At 46.5% G+C, this 25,052-nt stretch overlaps 1 protein-coding gene across 2 annotated transcripts in view; it reads right to left on the bottom strand.

The window, feature by feature from the left end:
- MSR1 (macrophage scavenger receptor 1) overlaps window positions 1-25,052 on the bottom strand; it is a 129,257-nt gene that overhangs the window by 30,533 nt on the left and 73,672 nt on the right. For both annotated transcript variants that reach the window (XM_063920863.1, XM_063920864.1), the window contains exon 7: window positions 2,985-3,038. In XM_063920863.1, the coding sequence (XP_063776933.1) occupies window positions 2,985-3,038 (54 nt within the window). The remainder of the gene's footprint in view (window positions 1-2,984; window positions 3,039-25,052) is intronic.

Below are 25,052 nucleotides of genomic sequence, written 5' to 3'. Positions count from 1 at the left end.
GATTTCAAAGAACGCACAGTTCTTTGCGGTGCTTTTGCCAGCTTGAGTCTTTTCAGTTTTCTAGCGAGAGGCTGAGTGCTTCCATCCTCATGTGAAGCTGAACCACTAGCCATGAACATAGGCCAGGGCCTCAGCCGTTCCTTGCCACTCCGTGTGGTAAATGGCATATTGGCAAGTTTACGCTTCTCCTCCGACAATTTTATTTTAGGTTTTGGAGTCCTTTTTTTTCTGATATTTGGTGTTTTGGATTTGACATGCTCTGTACTATGACATTGGGCATCGGCCTTGGCAGACGACGTTGCTGGCATTTCATCGTCTCGGCCATGACTAGTGGCAGCAGCTTCAGCACGAGGTGGAAGTGGATCTTGATCTTTCCCTAATTTTGGAACCTCAACTTTTTTGTTCTCCATATTTTATAGGCAGAACTAAAAGGCACCTCAGGTAAACAATGGAGATGGATGGATTGGATACTAGTATACAATTATGGACGGACTGCCACGGTTAGGTGGTATAAAAAAACCACGGTTAGGTGGTATATATTATAATAATAATACAATTATGGATGGACGGACTGCCTGCCGACTGCCGACACAGAGGTAGCCACAGCCGTGAACTACCGCACTGTACACTGGTTGATAAAGAGATAGTAGTATACTCGTAACAATTAGGATGACACTATGACGGTATAAAGAATGAAAAAAAAACCACGGTTAGGTGGTAGGTATATAATAATAAATAATACAATTCTGGTCGGACGGACTGCCTGCCGTGTGCCGACACAGAGGTAGCCACAGCCGTGAACTACCGCACTGTACACTGGTTGATAAAGAGATAGTAGTATACTCGTAACAATTAGGATGACACTATGACGGTATAAAGAATGAAAAAAAAACCACGGTTAGGTGGTAGGTATATAATAATAAATAATACAATTCTGGTCGGACGGACTGCCTGCCGTGTGCCGACACAGAGGTAGCCACAGCCGTGAACTACCGCACTGTACACTGGTTGATAAAGAGATAGTAGTATACTCGTAACAATTAGGATGACACTATGACGGTATAAAGAATGAAAAAAAAACCACGGTTAGGTGGTAGGTATATAATAATAAATAATACAATTCTGGTCGGACGGACTGCCTGCCGTGTGCCGACACAGAGGTAGCCACAGCCGTGAACTACCGCACTGTACACTGGTTGATAAAGAGATAGTAGTATACTCGTAACAATTAGGATGACACTATGACGGTATAAAGAATGAAAAAAAAAACCACGGTTAGGTGGTAGGTATATAATAATAAATAATACAATTCTGGTCGGACGGACTGCCTGCCGTGTGCCGACACAGAGGTAGCCACAGCCGTGAACTACCGCACTGTACACTGGTTGATAAAGAGATAGTAGTATACTCGTAACAATTAGGATGACACTATGACGGTATAAAGAATGGAAAAAAAAACCACGGTTAGGTGGTAGGTATATAATAATAAATAATACAATTCTGGTCGGACGGACTGCCTGCCGTGTGCCGACACAGAGGTAGCCACAGCCGTGAACTACCGCACTGTACACTGGTTGATAAAGAGATAGTAGTATACTCGTAACAATTAGGATGACACTATGACGGTATAAAGAATGAAAAAAAAACCACGGTTAGGTGGTAGGTATATAATAATAAATAATACAATTCTGGTCGGACGGACTGCCTGCCGTGTGCCGACACAGAGGTAGCCACAGCCGTGAACTACCGCACTGTACACTGGTTGATAAAGAGATAGTAGTATACTCGTAACAATTAGGATGACACTATGACGGTATAAAGAATGAAAAAAAAACCACGGTTAGGTGGTAGGTATATAATAATAAATAATACAATTCTGGTCGGACGGACTGCCTGCCGTGTGCCGACACAGAGGTAGCCACAGCCGTGAACTACCGCACTGTACTGTGTCTGCTGCTAATATAGACTGGTTGATATTTAAAGAGATATTAGTAGTATACAACAATACTATACTGGTGGTCAGGCACTGGTCACCACTCCTGCAGCAAAAGTGTGCACTGTTAATTAATATAATTGTACTCCTGGCTCCTGCTAACAACCTGCAGTGCTCCCCAGTCTCCCCCACAATTAATTATAAGCTTTTAATTTATACATTGATGACTGTGCAGCACACTGGGCTGAGCTGAGTGCACACAGACTGAGTCACACTGTGTGACTGACTGTGCTGTGTATCGTTTTTTTTTTCAGGCAGAGAACGGATATAGCAGAGAGAAGTGAACGGATATATTATATTAAATAAAAGTTAACTAGCAACTGCACTGGTCACTGACTGTGGTAAACTAACTCTGTCTGCGACTCTGCACAATCTCTCTCTCTCTATCTAATCTATCTCTATTCTAATGGAGAGGACGCCAGACACGTCCTCTCCCTATCAATCTCAATGCACGAGTGAAAATGGCGGCGACGCGCGGCTCCTTATATAGAATCCGAGTCTCGCGATAGAATCCGAGCCTCGCGAGAATCCGACAGCGTCATGATGACGTTCGGGCGCGCTCGGGTTAACCGAGCAAGGCGGGAAGATCCGAGTCGCTCGGACCCGTGAAAAAAAACATGAAGTTCGGGCGGGTTCGGATTCCGAGGAACCGAACCCGCTCATCTCTAGTGAAAATATGTAAAAAAGTAATAATATATATATATATATGTATATATATATATATATATATATATATATATATATATGTATGTATTTATAACAAGTAGTATATTGTATGTAGTTATCTATCAGGTAGAGAGAAGAGGAATAAATTAACACTCACTGATTGTCGCTTATATAGATTTTTAAAATATCTGTTATCTACTCATTATCAGATAAGACTAATTTAATATGTTTTCAGAGACCTATATAAGGCAATTTTCTAAAAAGTATGTGCACTTGAAAGCTGTTCACGTATGATAGAGATAGAGACAGTAACTATACTACTCACCTGGTAATCCTGATGATCCTGCAATTCCTTTCTGTCCTGGAAATCCAGTAATCCCTGAAAAGGAATTTAAGTAATTAAAATATAACATATATTTTTAGTATGTTATCAAAATTATATTCTGTGTTGCTATTATATTTGCATTTAAAAAAAGATCAGTAACAATGTCCATTTTTCAGAATTCGTTACATGTTGTAGGGGTCTGTGACTGCCTTTTTTTTTTTTTAAGATATACTTTTATTTTCAATTTCCAATTTAATAATATGCAAAAGTATAATCAGCAGAAACATACTTCACAAGAATATGCAAATAACGGTAACTAGCATACTTATCTATTTTTAATCTTTCCTCCATATTTGGGCCCAGACAGACAAATGTGCCATCCACACATGAAACTGGGGGAGGAATCGGGTGAAGTAAGGAAGCAAATGCATTATAATGAGATTATAACTACCGTACTGCTCATTGCCAAATTCGTGCTCTCCCCTACACTGTGAACAAACATCCTCCATCAAATCTGTGATGGTAGAGCTCAGCTCTGCTGTATTTTAGAACAGACATGTGTAATAATAGGATTTTAGGGGGTAATTCCAAGTTGATTGCAGCAGGAATTCTGTTAGCAATTGGGCAAAACCATGTGCACTGCAGGGGAGGCAGATATCACATGTGCAGAGAGAGCTAGATTTGGGTGGGGTGTGTTCAATCTGCAATCTAATTTGCAGTGTAAAAATAAAACAGCCAGTATTTACCCTGCACAGAAATAAAATAACTAGTGATGTGCACCGGAAATTTTTCGGGTTTTGTGTTTTGGTTTTGGTTCCACGGCCGTGTTTTGGATTCGGACGCGTTTTGGCAAAACCTCCCTGAATTTTTTTTGTCGGATTCGGGTGTGTTTTGGATTCTGGTGTTTTTTTTTTTAAAAACCCATCAAAAACAGCTTAAATCATAGAATTTGGGGGTCATTTTGATCCCATAGTATTATTAACCTCAATAACCATAATTTCCACTCATTTTCAGTCTATTCTGAACACCTCAAACCTCACAATATTATTTTTAGTCCTAAAATTTGCACCGAGGTCGCTGGATGACTAAGCTAAGCGACCCAAGTGGCCGACACAAACACCTGGTCCATCTAGGAGTGGCACTGCAGTGTCAGACAGGATGGCACTTCAAAAAAATAGTCCCCAAACAGCACATGATGCAAAGAAAAAAAGAGGTGCACCAAGGTCGCTGGATGGCTAAGCTAAGCGACACAAGTGGCCGACACAAACACCTGGCCCATCTAGGAGTGGCACTGCAGTGTCAGGCAGGATGGCACTTCAAAAAAATAGTCCCCAAACAGCACATGATGCAAAGAAAAAAAGAGGCGCAATGAGGTAGCTGTGTGACTAAGCTAAGCGACCCAAGTGGCCGACACAAACAGCTGGCCCATCTAGGAGTGGCACTGCAGTGTCAGGCAGGATGGCACTTCAAAAAAATAGTCCCCAAACAGCACATGATGCAAAGAAAAAAAGAGGGGCAATGAGGTAGCTGTGTGACTAAGCTAAGCGACCCAAGTGGCCGACACAAACACCTGGCCCATCTAGGAGTGGCACTGCAGTGTCAGACAGGATGGCACTTCAAAAAAATAGTCCCCAAACAGCACATGATGCAAAGAAAAAAAGAGGTGCACCAAGGTCGCTGGATGGCTAAGCTAAGCGACACAAGTTGCCCGACACAAACACCTGGCCCATCTAGGAGTGGCACTGCAGTGTCAGGCAGGATGGCACTTCAAAAAAATAGTCCCCAAACAGCACATGATGCAAAGAAAAAAAGAGGAGCAATGAGGTAGCTGTGTGACTAAGCTAAGCGACCCAAGTGGCCGACACAAACACCTGGCCCATCTAGGAGTGGCACTGCAGTTTTCTAGCGAGAGGATGAGTGCTTCCATCCTCATGTGAAGCTGAACCACTAGCCATGAACATAGGCCAGGGCCTCAGCCGTTCCTTGCCACTCCGTGTCGTAAATGGCATATTGGCAAGTTTACGCTTCTCCTCAGACGCTTTTAATTTTGATTTTTGGGTCATTTTACTGAACTTTTGTGTTTTGGATTTTACATGCTCTCTACTATGACATTGGGTATCGGCCTTGGCAGACGACGTTGATGGCATTTCATCGTCTCGGCCATGACTAGTGGCAGCAGCTTCAGCACGAGGTGGAAGTGGATCTTGATCTTTCCCTATTTTACCCTCCACATTTTTGTTCTCCATTTTTTAATGTGTGGAATTATATGCCAGTATCAATAGCAATGGCCTACTACTATATATACTGCGCACAACTGAAATGCACCACAGGTATGGATGGATAGTATACTTGACGACACAGAGGTAGGTAGAGCAGTGGCCTACTATACCGTACTGCTATATATTATATACTGGTGGTCAGCAAACTGTGCAAAACTGAAATGCACCACAGGTATGGATGGATAGTATACTTGACGACACAGAGGTAGGTAGAGCAGTGGCCTACTGTACCGTAATGCTATATATTATATACTGGTGGTCAGCAAACTGTGCAAAACTTAAATGCACCACAGGTATGGATGGATAGTATACTTGACGACACAGAGGTAGGTAGAGCAGTGGCCTACTGTACTGTACTGCTATATATTATATACTGGTGGTCAGCAAACTGTGCAAAACTGAAATGCACCACAGGTATGGATGGATAGTATACTTGACGACACAGAGGTAGGTAGAGCAGTGGCCTTCTGCACCGTACTCCTATATATTATATACTGGTGGTCAGCAAAATTATGCACTGTACTCCTACTATATACTACAATGCAGCACAGATATGGACGTTTTTCAGGCAGAGAACGTATAATACTGGTGGTCACTGGTCAGCAATACTCTGCACTGTACTCCTCCTATATAATATACTGGTGGTCCCCAGTACCCACAATAAAGCAGTGTGAGCACAGATATATGCAGCACACTGAGCACAGATATGGAGCGTTTTTCAGGCAGACAACGTATAATACTGGTGGTCACTGGTCAGCAAAACTCTGCACTGTACTCCTCCTATATAATATACTGGTGGTCCCCAGTCCCCACAATAAAGCAGTGTGAGCACAGATATATGCAGCACACTGAGCACAGATATGGAGCGTTTTTCAGGCAGACAACGTATAATACTGGTGGTCACTGGTCAGCAAAACTCTGCACTGTACTCCTCCTATATAATATACTGGTGGTCCCCAGTACCCACAATAAAGCAGTGTGAGCACAGATATATGCAGCACACTGAGCACAGATATGGAGCGTTTTTCAGGCAGACAACGTATAATACTGGTGGTCACTGGTCAGCAAAACTCTGCACTGTACTCCTCCTATATAATATACTGGTGGTCCCCAGTCCCCACAATAAAGCAGTGTGAGCTCAGATATATGCAGCACACTGAGCACAGATATGGAGCGTTTTTCAGGCAGACAACGTATAATACTGGTGGTCACTGGTCAGCAAAACTCTGCACTGTACTCCTCCTATATGATATACTGGTGGTCCCCAGTACCCACAATAAAGCAGTGTGAGCACAGATATATGCAGCACACTGAGCACAGATATGGAGTGTTTTTCAGGCAGACAACGTATACTGGTGGTCACTGGTCAGCAAAACTCTGCACTGTACTTCTCCTATATAATACTGCTGGTCCCCAGTCCCCACAATAAAGCAGTGTAAGCACAGATATATGCAGCACACTGAGCACAGATATGGAGCGTTTTTCAGGCAGACAACGTATAATACTGGTGGTCACTGGTCAGCAAAACTCTGCACTGTACTCCTCCTATAATACTGCTGGTCCCCAGAATAAAGATATGCAGCCCCCTGAAACAAAGTGAGAGGACGCCAGCCACATCCTCTCACTATCATTTCCAATGCACGAGTGAAAAATGGCGGCGACGCGCGGCTCCTTATATAGAATCCGAATCTCGCGAGAATCCGACAGCGGGATGATGACGTTCAGGCGCGCTCGGGTTAACCGAGCCATACGGGAGAATCCAAGTATGCCTCGGACCCGTGTAAAATGGGTGAAGTTCGGGGGGGTTCGGTTTCCGAGGAACCGAACCCGCTCATCTCTAAAAATAACCCGCCCAAATCTAACTCTCTCTGCAAATGTTATATCTGCCACACCTGCAGTGCACATGGTTTTGCCCAACTGCTAAAAAATTTCCTGCTGCGATCAACTTGGAATTACCCCCTTAATTACCTACCGGGTAAATCCTTTTCTCGTAGTCCATAGAGAATGCTGGGGTCCATTTTAGTACCATGGGGTATAGACGGTTCCGCAGGAGCCTTCGGCACTTTAAGACTTTTCAACAGTGTGAACTGGCTCCTCCCTCTATGCCCCTCCTCCAGACCTCAGTATAGGAACTGTGCCCGAGGAGACGGACAACTTCGAGATAAGAATTTACATTAAACTAGTGGCGAGATTCACACCAGCTCACACCTTACAAAACATGCCGCCTAACATGGCCTGCAACATAACACATGCCAACGTGCATGCATAACGCAACAGCAACAGCTGTGAACATCTTAACACCTGATAACCTGTGTAAAAGACAAAACGTAATTCTGCAGGAAAAATGAGCACCGGGCGGGCGCCCAGCATCCTCTACGGACTACGAGAAAAGGATTTACCGGTAGGTAATTAAAATCCTATTTTCTCTTACATCCTAGAGGATGCTGGGGTCCATTTTAGTACCATGGAGATGTACCAAAGCTCCCAGTACGGGCGGGAAAGTGCTAATGTTCCTGTAGAACTGACTGACCAAACCGAAGGTCGTCAGCAGCCAAGGTGTCAAACTTGTAAAACTTAGCAAACGTGTTTGCCCCTGACCAAGTAGCTGCTCGGAAAATTTGCAACGCCGAGACACCCCGGGCAGTCGCCCGGGAAGAACCCACTTTCCTTGTAGAGGGGGCCTTTACCGAACTCGGTAACGGCAATCCTACCGTGGAATAAGCGTGCTGAATGGTACCTCTGATCCAGCGTGCAATAGTCTGCTTAGAAGCAGGACCCCCAATCTTGTTGGGGTCATAGAGGACAAACAAAGATTCTGTTTTCCGTATCCGAGCCGTTCTTGCAACATAAGCACTCAACGCTCTGACGACTTTGAAAGGGCTGAGGTGTCAGAAGCCACTGGCACCACCACAGGTTGGTTAAGATGGAAAGAAGACACAACCTTTGGAAGAAAATGCTGACGCGTCCGCAGTTCAGCTCTTTCTTAATGAAAAATCAAATAAGGACTCTTGAGTGACAGAGCCCCTAATTCAGACACTCGTCTGCCTGAGGCCAAGGCCAACAGCATGACCACTTTCCAAGTGAGAAACTTCAACTCCACCTCTTGCAGATGCTCAAACCAGTCCGATTTAAGGAACTGCAACACCACATTAAGATCCCATGGCGCTGCAGGAGGCACAAAGGGAGGTTGGATGCGCAGAACCCCTTTCACGAATGTCTGGACCTCAGGAAGGGAAGCAAACTGTTTCTGAAAGAAAATGGACAAGGCCGAAATTTGGACCTTGATAGACCTTAATCTCAAGCCAGCATCCACACCCGCCTGTAGAAATAGGAGAAGACGTCCAAATTGAAACTCCACCGCAGGAGACTTCTTGGATTCACACCATGATACATATTTTCTCCAAATACGATGGTAATGTTTAGACGTTACCCCTTTTCTGGCCAGAATAATAGTGGGAATGACTTCATTGGGAATACCCTTACGGGCTAGGACCTGGCGTTCAACAGCCATGCCGTCAAACGTAGCCGCGGTAAGTCTTGATAAACTAACGGCCCCTGCTGAAGCAGGTCCTTGTGAAGAGGAAGAGGCCCAGGATCTTCCAGTAGTAACTCCTGAAGATCTGGATACCAAGCCCTCCTTGGCCAGTCCGGAGCAATGAGAGTTGCTTGAACCCTTGTTCTTCTGATGATCTTGAGAACTTTTGGTATAAGTGGAAGGGGAGGGAATAGATACACCGATTGAAACACCCACTGGGTCACCAGTGCATCTACTGCTATTGCTTGTGGGTCTCTCGACCTGGAACAATATTTCTGAAGCTTCTTGTTGAGACGTGATACCATCATATCTACTTGAGGACCGCCCCAACGACTCTGCAAAGACTTCTGGGTGGAGGCCCCATTCTCCTGGATGGAGATCGTGTCTGCTGAGGAAGTCTGCTTCCCAGTTGTCCACTCCCGGAATGAAAATTGCCGACAGAGCTTTTGCATGTCTTTCTGCCCAGAGGACAATTTTGTCACCTCCGCCATTGCCGCTCTGCTTTTTGTTCCGCCCTGACGGTTTATGTAAGCTACTGCCGTTACATTGTCTGACTGGATCTGTTTGGGACGACCTTGAAGAAGGTGTGCCGCTTGATGAAGGCTGTTGTACACAGCTCTCAATTCCAGAATGTTTATGTGAAGGAGTACTTCTTGACTTCTTCCTTGGAAGCTTTCCCCTTGCGTGACTGCTACCCAACCTCGGAGGCTTGCATCTGTGGTCACCAGGATCCAAGTCTGAATCCCGAACCTGCGTCCCTCCAGGAGGTGAGAACTTTGAAGCCACCACAAGAGTGAAAATCTGGCTTTTGTTGACAGGATTATCCTCCGATGCATGTGTAGGTGCGATCCTGACCACTTGTTCAGTAGGTCCCATTGGAACATCCTGGCGTGGAATCGGCCAAATTGTAGAGTGTCGTAGGCTGCTAGCATCTTCCCCAGCAGGCGGATGCACTGATGAATCGATACACGTGCTGGTTTCAAAACTTGTCCAATATAATTTCCAGAAATTATAACCTCATTGTGGGTTCCAATTGTGATTTTGGAAAGTTTATGATCCAACCGTGCTGTTGAAGCACCATCAGGGAAAGTGCAATGTTCTGCACTAGTTTCTCCCTGGATCTTGCTTTTATGAGGAGATCGTCCAAGTATGGGATTACGTTGACTCCTTTCTTGTGAAGAAGAACCATCATCTCCGCCATCACCTTGGTGAATATTCTCGGAGCCGAGGAGAGCCCGAAAGGCAATGTTTGGAACTGGTATTGGCAGTCCTGCATCGTAAACCTCAGGTATGCCTGATGCGGAGGGTAGATGGGAACATGTAAATAAGCATCTTTGATGTCCATTGACACCAGAAATTCCTTTTCCTCCAAGCTGGAGATCACTACTCTCAGAGATTCCTTCTTGAATTTGAACCTTTTCAAATAGAGGTTCAGAGTCTTTAGGTTTAAAATCGGTCTGACCGAGCCATCCGGTTTCGGCACTACAAACAGGCTTGAATAAAACCCTTTTTCCTGTTGTGACACAGGAACTAAGGAAATTACGTTGTCTTGACATAATTTCTGTATTGCGTTCAGCACCTTTGTTCTGTCCTGAACAGAAGCTGGTAAGGCTGATTTGAAAAATCGGCATGGGGAAGGTCTTGAAATTCCAATTTTTACCCTTGGGATACTATCTGTAATACCCAAGGATCCAGATCTGAGTGAATCCAGACCTGGCTGAAAAACAGTAGACGTACCCACACCCGATCGTACTCCCGCAGGGGAGCCCCAGCGTCATGCTGAGGTTTTAGCAGAAGTAGCTGTTGACTTCTGCTCCTGCGAGCCTGATGGTGTTGTAAATTTTTTACCTCTTCCTCGCCCTCTTCCTGTGAAGAAAGGGGTACCCTTTGCCTTTTTGGACTGTTGGGCCAAAAGGACTGCATTGTATGAGAATGATATCCTTTCCTAGGTGGAGCAGCTGCGGAAGGCAGAGATGCTGACTTGCCTGATGTAGTTGTTGAAATCATGGCATCCAACTTGTCTCCTGTTAACAAGCAAGTTGTCAGACCATTTTTCCAAAGCATTACCCACCCATGCACAAGCAATGGTGGGCCTGAGCACCACTCCATTAGCCGTATATATGGATTTCAGGGTTGTTTCTAATTTACGATCAGCTGGATCTTTTAGGAGGCTGAACCAGGAGCAGGCAAAACAATTTTCTTAAACAGCCGAGAAACTGAGGTGTCTATCATTGGGGTTGTCTCCCATTTGTGCCTGTCTTCCTCAGGGAAAGGGTACGCTACATGTATCCTTCTGGGAAGGGTAAATTTCTTCTCAGAGTTAGCCCAGGATTCTTCAAAGAACGCATTCAAATCCTTTGAAGGAGGAAAAGTCACAACCTGCTTTTTATTTCATTTAAAATAATCCTTCTCCTCTGGGACCAGTGTTGTTTCAGGAAACTCCAACACTTCCTTTATAGCAACTATCATACATTGTATGCTTTTGGCTAATTTGGGGTCTACCCCTCTCAAATTCCCAGTGTCGACATCAGAGTCGGAATCTGTGTCTGTGTCCATTTGCATTATCTGGGCCAGAGACCTTTTCTGGGAACTGGATGGGACCCGAGTGATTGATATGGAGGGGTCAGTAAACAGTGCATCCTCCACAGACTGCCTCCAATATTTAGTCTGTTGTTCAGACTCAGGGAATTTCTTTGCAAGCATTGACATATTCTTTTGCAACATTCTCACCCACTCCGGCTCCTTCTGAGAGGGAAGGGCCACCAAATTACTCTCTTGTGCATCTAAAATGGGTTCTTCCTGGGAAGAACCCACCCCAATATCTGACATGTTACACACTTGTACACACTTGTACACACTTGTACACACACACCCACACACACACACACACACACACACACACACACACACACACACACACTGTCACACAGGGGAGCTATTGGGGACAGACCCACACCAAAGTCTGTCAGAGAGACACAGAGGGATTTGCCAGTCCACACACTGCGCCTTATATGTGAATTGTGGAAATATTACCCACTTACAGCGCATATACCAATTATAGGCCCACAGACCTAATTATAATGAACACTCTCTGCCCCTTCTATAACACCCTGTACTTGCATCAGCGTTGTCATGAGGAGAACAACATTCAGGAGCTTCACACTGGCATTTCTGCAAGAGAAAATGGCGCACAGTGAGTGTTCTGGCAAGTCTGAGGAAAAGCCCCGCCCCCCTGTAATGGCGCGATTCAGCCTCAACAATGTAATATTTATACTGGCTGGGGATATACCCCATGGTACTAAAATGGACCCCAGCATCCTCTAGGACGTAAGAGAAAAGTAGTAACTACAGTATCATACAGTATATGGCTACAATCTGTTTTTAAGCGGAGCACTGTGGCTCTCTGTACATTGGGCCTTTAATTATAAAAACAAAGAAAAAAAAGAAAAAAAAATCTAATGGCAAACAACAACAGTAATTTCCTATTTACATTTATAGTTTACATACACCTAGTAAATCCAGCCCTGGCTATGGTGTAGTACTAAAATAATTAGGGGGTATCCAATTACCCGTGATATCGCGGGTCTCTGCAGTTTCACTTTCGATTTTTTTCGTGTCCAGTTAAAATAAGAATTTACTTACCGATAATTCTATTTCTCATAGTCCGTAGTGGATGCTGGGGACTCCGTAAGGACCATGGGGAATAGCGGCTCCGCAGGAGACTGGGCACATCTAAAGAAAGCTTTAGGACTATCTGGTGTGCACTGGCTCCTCCCCCTATGACCCTCCTCCAAGCCTCAGCTAGGATACTGTGCCCGGACGAGCGTACACAATAAGGAAGGATTTTGAATCCCGGGTAAGACTCATACCAGCCACACCAATCACACCGTATAACCTGTGATCTGAACCCAGTTAACAGCATGATAACCGAGGAGCCTCTGAAAGATGGCTCACAACAATAATAACCCGATTTTTGTAACAATAACTATGTACAAGTATTGCAGACAATCCGCACTTGGGATGGGCGCCCAGCATCCACTACGGACTATGAGAAATAGAATTATCGGTAAGTAAATTCTTATTTTCTCTAACGTCCTAAGTGGATGCTGGGGACTCCGTAAGGACCATGGGGATTATACCAAAGCTCCCAAACGGGCGGGAGAGTGCGGATGACTCTGCAGCACCAATGAGAGAACTCCAGGTCCTCCTCAGCCAGGATATCAATTTTGTAGAATTTTACAAACGTATTTGCTCCTGACCAAGTAGCTGCTCGGCAAAGTTGTAAAGCCGAGACCCCTCGGGCAGCCGCCCAAGATGAGCCCACCTTCCTTGTGGAGTGGGCATTTACAGATTTTTGGCTGTGGCAGGCCTGCCACAGAATGTGCAAGCTGAATTGTACTACAAATCCAACGAGCAATAGTCTGCTTAGAAGCAGGAGCACCCAGCTTGTTGGGTGCATGCAGGATAAACAGCGAGTCAGATTTCCTGACTCCAGCCGTCCTGGAAACATATATTTTCAGGACCCTGACAACGTCTAGCAACTTGGAGTCCTCCAAGTCCCTAGTAGCCGCAAGCACCACAATAGGTTGGTTCAGGTGAAAACGCTGAAACCACCTTAGGGAGAAACTGAGGACGAGTCCTCAATTCCGCCCTGTCCGAAAGGAAAATCAGATAAGGGCTTTTACAGGATAAAGCCGCCAATTCTGACACGCGCCTGGCCCAGGCCAGGGCCAACAGCGTGACCACTTTCCATGTGAGATATTTTAACTCCACAGATTTAAGTGGTTCAAACCAATGTGACTTTAGGAACCCAAAACTACATTGAGATCCCAAAGTGCCACTGGAGGCACAAAAGGAGGCTGTATATGCAGTACCCCTTTTACAAACGTCTGAACTTCAGGGACTGAAGCTAGTTCTTTTTGGAAGAAAATTGACAGGGCCGAAATTTGAACCTTAATGGACCCCAATTTCAGGCCCATAGACACTCCTGTTTGCAGGAAATGTAGGAATCGACCCAGTTTAATTTCCTCCGTCGGGCCTTACTGGCCTCGCACCACGCAACATATTTTCGCCAATTGCGGTGATAATGTTTTTGCGGTTACATCCTTCCTGGCTTTGATCAGGATAGGGATGACTTCATCCGGAATGCCTTTTTTCCTTCAGGATCCGGCGTTCAACCGCCATGCCGTCAAACGCAGCTGCGGTACGTCTTGGAACAGACAGGGTCCTTGCTGGAGCAGGTCCCTTCTTAGAGGTAGAGGCCACGGATCCTCCGTGAGCATCTCTTGAAGTTCCGGTTACCAAGTCCTTCTTGGCCAATCCGGAACCACGAATATAGTGCTTACTCCTCTCCATCTTATCAATCTCAGTACCTTGGGTATGAGAGGCAGAGGAGGGAACACATACCCTGACTGGTACACCCACGGTGTTACCAGAGCGTCTACAGCTTATTGCCTGAGGGTCCCTGGACCTGGCGCAATACCTGTCGAGTTTTTAATCATGTGGAAGACTTCTGGGTGAAGTCCCCACTCTCCCGGGTGGAGGTCGTGCTGAGGAAGTCTGCTTCCCAGTTGTCCACTCCCGGAATGAATACTGCTGACAGTGCTATCACATGATTTTCCGCCCAGCGAAGAATCCTTGCAGCTTCTGCCATTGCCCTCCTGCTTCTTGTGTCACCCTGTCTGTTTACGTGGGTGACTGCCGTGATGTTGTCCGACTGGATCAACACCGGCTGACCTTGAAGCAGAGGTCTTGCTAAGCTTAGAGCATTGTAAATGTCCCTTAGCTTCAGGATATTTATGTGAAGTGATGTCTCCAGGCTTGACCATAAGCCCTGGATATTCCTTCCCTGTGTGACTGCTCTCCAGCCTCGCAGGCTGGCATCCGTGGTCACCAGGACCCAGTCCTGAATGTCGAATCTGCGGCCCTCTAGAAGATGAGCACTCTGCAACCACCACAGGAGGGACACCCTTGTCCTTGGTGACAGGGTTATCCGCTGATGCATCTGAAGATGCGACCCGGACCATTTGTCCAGCAGGTCCCACTGGAAAGTTCTTGCGTGGAATCTGCCGAATGGGATTGCTTCGTAGGAAGCCACCATTTTACCCAGAACCCTTGTGCATTGATGCACTGAGACTTGGCTCGGTTTTAGGAGGTTCCTGACTAGCTCGGATAACTCCCTGGCTTTCTCCTCCGGGAGAAACACCTTTTTCTGGACTGTGTCCAGGATCATCCCTAGGAACAGAAGACACGTCGTCGGAACCAGCTGCGATTTTGGAATATTGAAAATCCAATTGTGCTGCCGCAACACTACCTGAGATAGTGCTACACCGACCTCCAACTGTTCCCTGGATCTTACCCTTATCAGGGAATTGTCCAAGTAAGGGATAACTAAAATTCCCTTCCTTCGAAGGAATATCATCATTTCGGCCATTACCTTGGTAAAGACCCGGGGTGCCGTGGACCATCCATACGGCAGCGTCTGAACTGATAGTGACAGTTCTGTACCATAAACCTGAGGTACCCTTGGGGAGAAGGGTAAATTTTGACATGAAGGTAAGCATCCTTGATGTCCCGAGACATCATGTAGTCCCCTTCTTCCAGGTTCGCAATCACTGCTCTGAGTGACTCAATCTTGAATTTGAACCTCTGTATGTAAGTGTTCAAAGATTTTAGATTTTAGATTAAGAAACGGTCTCACCGAGCCGTCTGGCTTCGGTACCACAATAGTGTGGGATAATACCCCGTTCCCTGTTGCAGGAGGGGTACCTTGATTATCACCTGCTGGGAATACAGCTTGTGAATGGCTTCCAAAACTGCCTCCCTGTCAGAGGGAGACGTCGGTAAAACCGACTTTTGGAAACGGCGAGGGGGAGACGTCTCGAATTCCAATTTGTACCCCTGAGATATTACCTGAAGGATCCAGGGGTCTACTTGTGAGTGAGCCCACTGCGCACTGAAATTCATTGAGAACGGGCCCCCACCGTGCCTGAGCTTGTAAAGCCCTAGTGTCATACTGAGGGCTTGGCAGAGGCGGGAAAGGGTTTCTGTTCCTGTGAACTGGCTGATCTCTGCAGCCTTTTTCCTCTCCCTCTGTCACGAGCAGAAAAGAGGAACCTTTTGTCCGCTTGCCAACAAAGGACTGCGCCTGATAATACGGCGTCTTATTTTGAGAGGCGACCTGGGGTACAAACGTGGATATCCCAGCTGTTGCCGTGGCCACCAGGTCTGAAAGACCGACCCCAAATGTCCCCTTTTTAAGGCAATACTTCCAAATGCCGTTTGGAATCCGCATCACCTGACCACTTTACTGGTGGAATTGGACAACGCACTTATACTTGATGCCAGTCGGCAAATATTCCGCTGTGCATCATGCATATATAGAAATGCATCTTTTAAATGTTCTATAGGCAATAATATACTGTCCTTATCTAGGTTCCAGTCAGGGAATCCGACCACGCCAACCCAGCACTGCACATCCAGGCTGAGGCGATTGCTGGTCGCAGTATAAGAGATGTGCACTTGAAATTTTTCGGGTTTTGTGTTTTGGTTTTGGGTTCGGTTCCGCGGCCGTGTTTTGGGTTCGACCGCGTTTTGGCAAAACCTCACCGAATTTTTTTTGTCGGATTCGGGTGTGTTTTGGATTCGGGTGTTTTTTAAAAAAAACACTAAAAAACAGCTTAAATCATAGAATTTGGGGGTCATTTTGATCCCAAAGTATTATTAACCTCAAAAACCATAATTTCCACTCATTTTCAGTCTATTCTGAATACCTCACACCTCACAATATTATTTTTAGTCCTAAAATTTGCACCGAGGTCGCTGGATGACTAAGCTAAGCGACCCTAGTGGCCGACACAAACACCTGGCCCATCTAGGAGTGGCACTGCAGTGTCACGCAGGATGGCCCTTCCAAAAAACCCTCCCCAAACAGCACATGACGCAAAGAAAAAAAGAGGCGCAATGAGGTAGCTGTGTGAGTAAGATAAGCGACCCTAGTGGCCGACACAAACACCTGGCCCATCTAGGAGTGGCACTGCAGTGTCACGCAGGATGTCCCTTCCAAAAAACCCTCCCCAAACAGCACATGACGCAAAGAAAAAAAGAGGCGCAATGAGGTAGCTGTGTGAGTAAGATAAGCGACCCTAGTGGCCGACACAAACACCGGGCCCATCTAGGAGTGGCACTGCAGTGTCACGCAGGATGTCCCTTCCAAAAAACCCTCCCCAAACAGCACATGACGCAAAGAAAAAAAGAGGCGCAATGAGGTAGCTGTGTGAGTAAGATAAGCGACCCTAGTGGCCGACACAAACACCGGGCCCATCTAGGAGTGGCACTGCAGTGTCACGCAGGATGTCCCTTCCAAAAAACCCTCCCCAAACAGCACATGACGCAAAGAAAAAAAGAGGCACAATGAGGTAGCTGTGTGAGTAAGATAAGCGACCCTAGTGGCCGACACAAACACCGGGCCCATCTAGGAGTGGCACTGCAGTGTCACGCAGGATGGCCCTTCCAAAAAACCCTCCCCAAACAGCACATGACGCAAAGAAAAAAAGAGGCGCAATGAGGTAGCTGTGTGAGTAAGATAAGCGACCCTAGTGGCCGACACAAACACCGGGCCCATCTAGGAGTGGCACTGCAGTGTCATGCAGGATGGCCCTTCCAAAAAATACTCCCCAAACAGCACATGACGCAAAGAAAAATTAAAGAAAAAAAAGAGGTGCAAGATGGAATTGTCCTTGGGCCCTCCCACCCACCCTTATGTTGTATAAACAGGACATGCACACTTTAACCAACCCATTATTTCAGTGACAGGGTCTGCCACACGACTGTGACTGAAATGACGGGTTGGTTTGGACCCCCACCAAAAAAGAAGCAATTAATCTCTCCTTGCACAAACTGGCTCTACAGAGGCAAGATGTCCACCTCATCATCATCCTCCGATATATCACCGTGTACATCCCCCTCCTCACAGATTATCAATTCGTCCCCACTGGAATCCACCATCTCAGCTCCCTGTGTACTTTGTGGAGGCAATTGCTGCTGGTCAATGTCTCCACGGAGGAATTGATTATAATTCATTTTAATGAACATCATCTTCTCCACATTTTCTGGATGTAACCTCGTACGCCGATTGCTGACAAGGTGAGCGGCGGCACTAAACACTCTTTCGGAGTACACACTTGTGGGAGGGCAACTTAGGTAGAATAAAGCCAGTTTGTGCAAGGGCCTCCAAATTGCCTCTTTTTCCTGCCAGTATAAGTATGGACTGTGTGACGTGCCTACTTGGATGCGGTCACTCATATAATCCTCCACCATTCTTTCAATGGTGAGAGAATCATATGCAGTGACAGTAGACGACATGTCCGTAATCGTTGTCAGGTCCTTCAGTCCGGACCAGATGTCAGCATCAGCAGTCGCTCCAGACTGCCCTGCATCACCGCCAGCGGGTGGGCTCGGAATTCTGAGCCTTTTCCTCGCACCCCCAGTTGCGGGAGAATGTGAAGGAGGAGATGTTGACAGGTCGCGTTCCGCTTGACTTGACAATTTTCTCACCAGCAGGTCTTTGAACCCCAGCAGACTTGTGTCTGCCGGAAAGAGAGATCCAAGGTAGGCTTTAAATCTAGGATCGAGCATGGTGGCCAAAATGTAGTGCTCTGATTTCAACAGATTGACCACCCGTGAATCCTTGTTAAGCGAATTAAGGGCTCCATCCACAAGTCCCACATGCCTAGCGGAATCGCTCTGTGTTAGCTCCTCCTTCAATGTCTCCAGCTTCTTCTGCAAAAGCCTGATGAGGGGAATGACCTGACTCAGGCTGGCAGTGTCTGAACTGACTTCACGTGTGGCAAGTTCAAAGGGCATCAGAACCTTGCACAATGTTGAAATCATTCTCCACTGCGCTTGAGACAGGTGCATTCCACCTCCTATATCGTGCTGAATTGTATAGGCTTGAATGGCCTTTTGCTGCTCCTCCAACCTTTGAAGCATATAGAGGGTTGAATTCCACCTCGTTACCACTTCTTGCTTCAGATGATGGCAGGGCAGGTTCAGTTGTTTTTGGTGGTGCTCCAGTCTTCTGTACGTGGTGCCTGTACGCCGAAAGTGTCCCGCAATTCTTCTGGCCACTGACAGCATCTCTTGCACACCCCTGTCGTTTTTAAAAAAATTCTGCACCACCAAATTCAAGGTATGTGCAAAACATGGGACGTGCTGGAATTTGCCCATATTTAATGCACACACAATATTGCTGGCGTTGTCCGATGCCACAAATCCACAGGAGAGTCCAATTGGGGTAAGCCATTCCGCGATGATCTTCCTCAGTTGCCGTAAGAGGTTTTCAGCTGTGTGCGTATTCTGGAAAGCGGTGATACAAAGCGTAGCCTGCCTAGGAAAGAGTTGGCGTTTGCGAGATGCTGCTACTGGTGCCGCCGCTGCTGTTCTTGCGGCGGGAGTCCATACATCTACCCAGTGGGCTGTCACAGTCATATAGTCCTGACCCTGCCCTGCTCCACTTGTCCACATGTCCGTGGTTAAGTGGACATTGGGTACAACTGCATTTTTTAGGACACTGGTGAGTCTTTTTCTGACGTCCGTGTACATTCTCGGTATCGCCTACCTAGAGAAGTGGAACCTAGATGGTATTTGGTAACGGGGGCACACTACCTCAAGAAATTGTCTAGTTCCCTGTGAACTAACGGCGGATACCGGACGCACGTCTAACACCAACATAGTTGTCAAGGCCTCAGTTATCCGCTTTGCAGCAGGATGACTGCTGTGATATTTCATCTTCCTCGCAAAGGACTGTTGGACAGTCAATTGCTTACTGGAAGTAGTACAAGTGGGCTTACGACTTCCCCTCTGGGATGACGATCGACTCCCAGCAGCAACAACAGCAGCGCCAGCAGCAGTAGGCATTACACTCAAGGATGCATCGGAGGAATCCCAGGCAGGAGAGGACTCGTCAGAATTGCCAGTGACATGGCCTGCAGGACTATTGGCATTCCTGGGTAAGGAGGAAATTGACACTGAGGGAGTTGGTGGGGTGGTTTGCGTGAGCTTGGTTACAAGAGGAAGGGATTTACTGGTCAGTGGACTGCTTCCGCTGTCACCCAAAGTTTTTGAACTTGTCACTGACTTATTATGAATGCGCTGCAGGTGACGTATAAGGGAGGATGTTCCGAGGTGGTTAACGTCCTTACCCCTACTTATTACAGCTTGACAAAGGCAACACACGGCTTGACACCTGTTGTCCGCATTTCTGTTGAAATACTTCCACACCGAAGAGCTGATTTTTTTGGTATTTTCACCAGGCATGTCAATGGCCATATTCCTCCCACGGACAACAGGTGTCTCCCCGGGTGCCTGACTTAAACAAACCACCTCACCATCAGAATCCTCCTTGTCAATTTCCTCCCCAGCGCCAGCAACACCCATATCCTCCTCATCCTGGTGTACTTCAACACTGACATCTTCAATCTGACTATCAGGAACTGGACTGCGGGTGCTCCTTCCAGCACTTGCAGGGGGCGTGCAAATGGTGGAAGGCGCATGCTCTTCACGTCCAGTGTTGGGAAGGTCAGGCATCGCAACCGACACAATTGGAGTCGGACTCTCCTTGTGGATTTGGGATTTCGAAGAACGCACAGTTCTTTGCGGTGCTACTGCTTTTGCCATCTTGAGTCTTTTCATTTTTCTAGCGAGAGGCTGAGTGCTTCCATCCTCATGTGAAGCTGAACCACTAGCCATGAACATAGGCCAGGGCCTCAGCCGTTCCTTGCCACTCCGTGTGGTAAATGGCATATTGGCAAGTTTACGCTTCTCCTCCGACAATTTTATTTTAGGTTTTGGAGTCCTTTTTTTACTGATATTTGGTGTTTTGGATTTGACATGCTCTGTACTATGACATTGGGCATCGGCCTTGGCAGACGACGTTGCTGGCATTTCATCGTCTCGGCCATGACTAGTGGCAGCAGCTTCAGCACGAGGTGGAAGTTGATCTTGATCTTTCCCTAATTTTGGAACCTCAACATTTTTGTTCTCCATATTTTAATAGGCACAACTAAAAGGCACCTCAGGTAAACAATGGAGATGGATGGATACTAGTATACTTATGGATGGACTGCCGAGTGCCGACACAGAGGTAGCTACAGCCGTGGACTACCGTACTGTGTCTGCTGATAATATAGACTGGATGATAATGAGATGAAATCAATATATATGTATATATAATATCACTAGTACTGCAGCCGGACAGGTATATATATTTATTATGTAATGACTGATGACGGACCTGCTGGACACTGTCAGCTCAGCAGCACCGCAGACTGCTACAGTAAGCTACTATAGTAGTATGTATAAAGAAGAAAGAAAAAAAAAAACCACGGGTAGGTGGTATACAATTATGGATGGACTGCCGAGTGCCGACACAGAGGTAGCTACAGCCGTGGACTACCGTACTGTGTCTGCTGATAATATAGACTGGATGATAATGAGATTAAATCAATATATATGTATATATAATATCACTAGTACTGCAGCCGGACAGGTATATATATATTTATTATGTAATGACTGATGACGGACCTGCTGGACACTGTCAGCTCAGCAGCACCGCAGACTGCTACAGTAAGCTACTATAGTAGTATGTATAAAGAAGAAAGAAAGAAAAAACAACCACGGGTAGGTGGTATACAATTATGGATGGACTGCCGAGTGCCGACACAGAGGTAGCTACAGCCGTGGACTAACGTACTGTGTCTGCTGATAATATAGACTGGATGATCATGAGATGAAATCAATATATATGTATATATAATATCACTAGTACTGCAGCCGGACAGGTATATATATTTATTATGTAATGACTGATGACGGACCTGCTGGACACTGTCAGCTCAGCAGCACCGCAGACTGCTACAGTAAGCTACTATAGTAGTATGTATAAAGAAGAAAGAAAAAAACAACAACCACGGGTAGGTGGTATACAATTATGGATGGACTGCCGAGTGCCGACACAGAGGTAGCTACAGCCGTGGACTAACGTACTGTGTCTGCTGATAATATAGACTGGATGATAATGAGATGAAATCAATATATATGTATATATAATATCACTAGTACTGCAGCCGGACAGGTATATATATTTATTATGTAATGACTGATGACGGACCTGCTGGACACTGTCAGCTCAGCAGCACCGCAGACTGCTACAGTAAGCTACTATAGTAGTATGTATAAAGAAGAAAGAAAAAAAGAAAAAAACACGGGTAGGTGCTAGGTGGTATACAATATTATATATATATTATATACAATTATATATCTATATATATATATTAAACTCATAAACTGGTGGTGATTATTAAACTGGTGGTCAGGTCACTGGTCACACTATCAGCAACTTGCAAGTAGTACTCCTGAGTCCTAAGCAGACAATCACAATATATATTATACTGGTGGTCAGTGTGGTCACAAACAATGGCAGTGTGGCTGGCACTCTGGCAGCAAAAGTGTGCACTGTACGTTATATGTACTCCTGAGTCCTGAGCCTTGCTCTCAGACTCTAACTGCTCCCCACTGTCAGTGTCTCCCCCACAAGTCAGATAATACAGTCACACTATCTCTATCACTTCAGCAAGTACTAGTAGTAGTAGTACTCCTCCTAATGCTCCCCAAAATTACTACTGTGTCTCTCTCTGTCTCACTCTCTTCTCGAATCTCTATAAACGGAGAGGACACCAGCCACGTCCTCTCCCTATGAATCTCAATGCACGTGTGAAAATGGCGGCGACGCGCGGCTCCTTATATAGAATCCGAGTCTCGCAATAGAATCCGAGCCTCGCGAGAATCCGACAGCGTGATGATGACGTTCGGGCGCGCTCGGGTTAACCGAGCAAGGCGGGAAGATCCGAGTCGCTCGGACCCGTGTAAAAAAAATTGAAGTTCGGGCGGGTTCGGATTCCGAGGAACCGAACCCGCTCATCTCTAAGTATAACACCATTATGTGTGTAAATACATTTTAGGATACCCTCCTGCTTTTATCAGCAGGATCCTTAAGGGCGGCCATCTCAGGAGAGGGTAGAGCCCTTGTTCTTACAAGCGTGTGAGCGCCTTATCCCCCCCTAGGGGGTGTTTCCCAACGCACCCTAACCTCTGGCGGGAAAAGGTATACTGCCAATAACTTTTTAGAAATTATCAATTGTTATCGGGGGAAACCCACGCATCATCACACACCTCATTTTATTTCTCAGATTCAGGAAAACTACAGGTAGTTTTTCCTCACCAAACATAATACCCCTTTTTGGTGGTACTCATATTATCAGAAATGTGTAAACATTTTCCATTGCCTCAATCATGTAACGTGTGGCCCTATTGGAAATCACGGTTGTCTCTTCACCGTCGACACAGGAGTCAGTATCCGTGTCGGCGTCTGTATCTGCCATCTGAGGTAACGGGCGCTTTAGAGCCCCTGACGGCCTATGAGACGTCTGGACATGCACAAGCTGAGTAGCCGGCTGTCTCATGTCAACCACTGTCTTTTATACAGAGCTGACACTGTCACGTAATTTTCAACAGTACATTCACTCAGGTGTCGACCCCCTAGGGGGTGACATCACTATTACAGACAATCTGCTCCGTCTCCACATCATTTTTCTCCTCATACATGTCGACACAAACGTACCGACACACAGCACACACACAGGGAATGCTCTGATAGAGGACAGGACCCCACTAGCCCTTTGGGGAGACAGAGGGAGAGTTTGCCAGCACACACCAGAGCGCTATATATATATACAGGGATAACCTTATATAAGTGTTTTTCCCCTTATAGCTGCTGTATGTTTTAATACTGCGCCTAATTAGTGTCCCCCTCTCTTTTTTTAACCCTTTCTGTAGTGTAGTGACTGCAGGGGAGAGCCAGGGAGCTTCCCTCCAACTGAGCTGTGAGGGAAAATGGCGCCAGTGTGCTGAGGAGATAGGCTCCGCCCCTTTTCCGGCTGCCTTATCTCCCGTTTTTCTGTATATTCTGGCAGGGGTTAAATGCATCCATATAGCCCAGGAGCTATATGTGATGTATTTTTTGCCATGTAAGGTATTTTTATTGTGTTTTATTGCGTCTCAGGGCGCCCCCCCCAGCGCCCTGCACCCTCAGTGATCGGAGTATGAAGTGTGCTGAGAGCAATGGCGCACAGCTGCGGTGCTGTGCGCTACCTTATTGAAGACAGGAACGTCTTCTGCCGCCGATTTTTCCGGACCTCTTCGCTCTTCTGGCTCTGTAAGGGGGCCGGCGGCGCGGCTCCGGGACCCATCCAGGCTGAACCTGTGATCGTCCCTCTGGAGCTAATGTCCAGTAGGCAAGAAGCCCAATCCACTCTGCACTCAGGTGAGTTCGCTTCTTCTCCCCTTAGTCCCTCGATGCAGTGAGCCTGTTGCCAGCAGGTCTCACTGAAAATAAAAAACCTAATCTAAAACTTTCACTAAGAAGCTCAGGAGAGCCCCTAGTGTGCACCCTTCTCGTTCGGGCACAGAGATCCAACTGAGGCTTGGAGGAGGGTCATAGGGGGAGGAGCCAGTGCACACCAGATAGTCCTAAAGCTTTATTTAGATGTGCCCAGTCTCCTGCGGAGCCGCTATTCCCCATGGTCCTTACGGAGTCCCCAGCATCCACTTAGGACGTTAGAGAAAAGAGATGTTCCGGCATATCCGGTCGAAAACAGACCAGTCATGCATTCAGGGGGTGGTGGCTTTTCGCATTCCCGACGGTGTGGAGTGGTGGCACATTGGAGCCAGTGCCAGCAGTGGTAACAGCAGCAGCAGCAGTAAATGAGCCATTTTTCTGTTTGTTTTTTTGTAGTAGTAGTTACCTTTGTACCCATGTACACCTAACCCATGCACCCATTCTGATCTGCTCATAATGGCCCCATAAAACCCTCCCCCCCCTCATTCTACACCATGCGAACACATGGTCAGCCACCCTATCCCTTATGGGCCCCTGTAGCCATCCTCTTTAATTTCTGGATCCATCAGCCTACCCTAAGCCCACACCATGCAACCACACTATCCTTTACAGGTCCCATAGTCCCACCTTAACCCATATGGGTGGTTAGCGGAAAAGAGTGTGTTTAAGGTCTCATTAAGGGTAGGATGGGTGGCTATGTGGATCCATGCTGTGGGGTGAGGGAGGCTATGGGGGCCATTAGGGGTAGGTTTGCCATGTGGTTGTATGGAGTGAGCAGCAGGGACACCATAGGGGTC

This window comes from Pseudophryne corroboree, chromosome 1 (assembly GCF_028390025.1).
Source record: "Pseudophryne corroboree isolate aPseCor3 chromosome 1, aPseCor3.hap2, whole genome shotgun sequence".
Lineage (NCBI taxonomy): Eukaryota > Metazoa > Chordata > Amphibia > Anura > Myobatrachidae > Pseudophryne > Pseudophryne corroboree.
The sequence above is the reverse complement of the archived record's forward strand: the minus strand, read 5'-3'. Positions and strand labels throughout refer to the sequence as shown.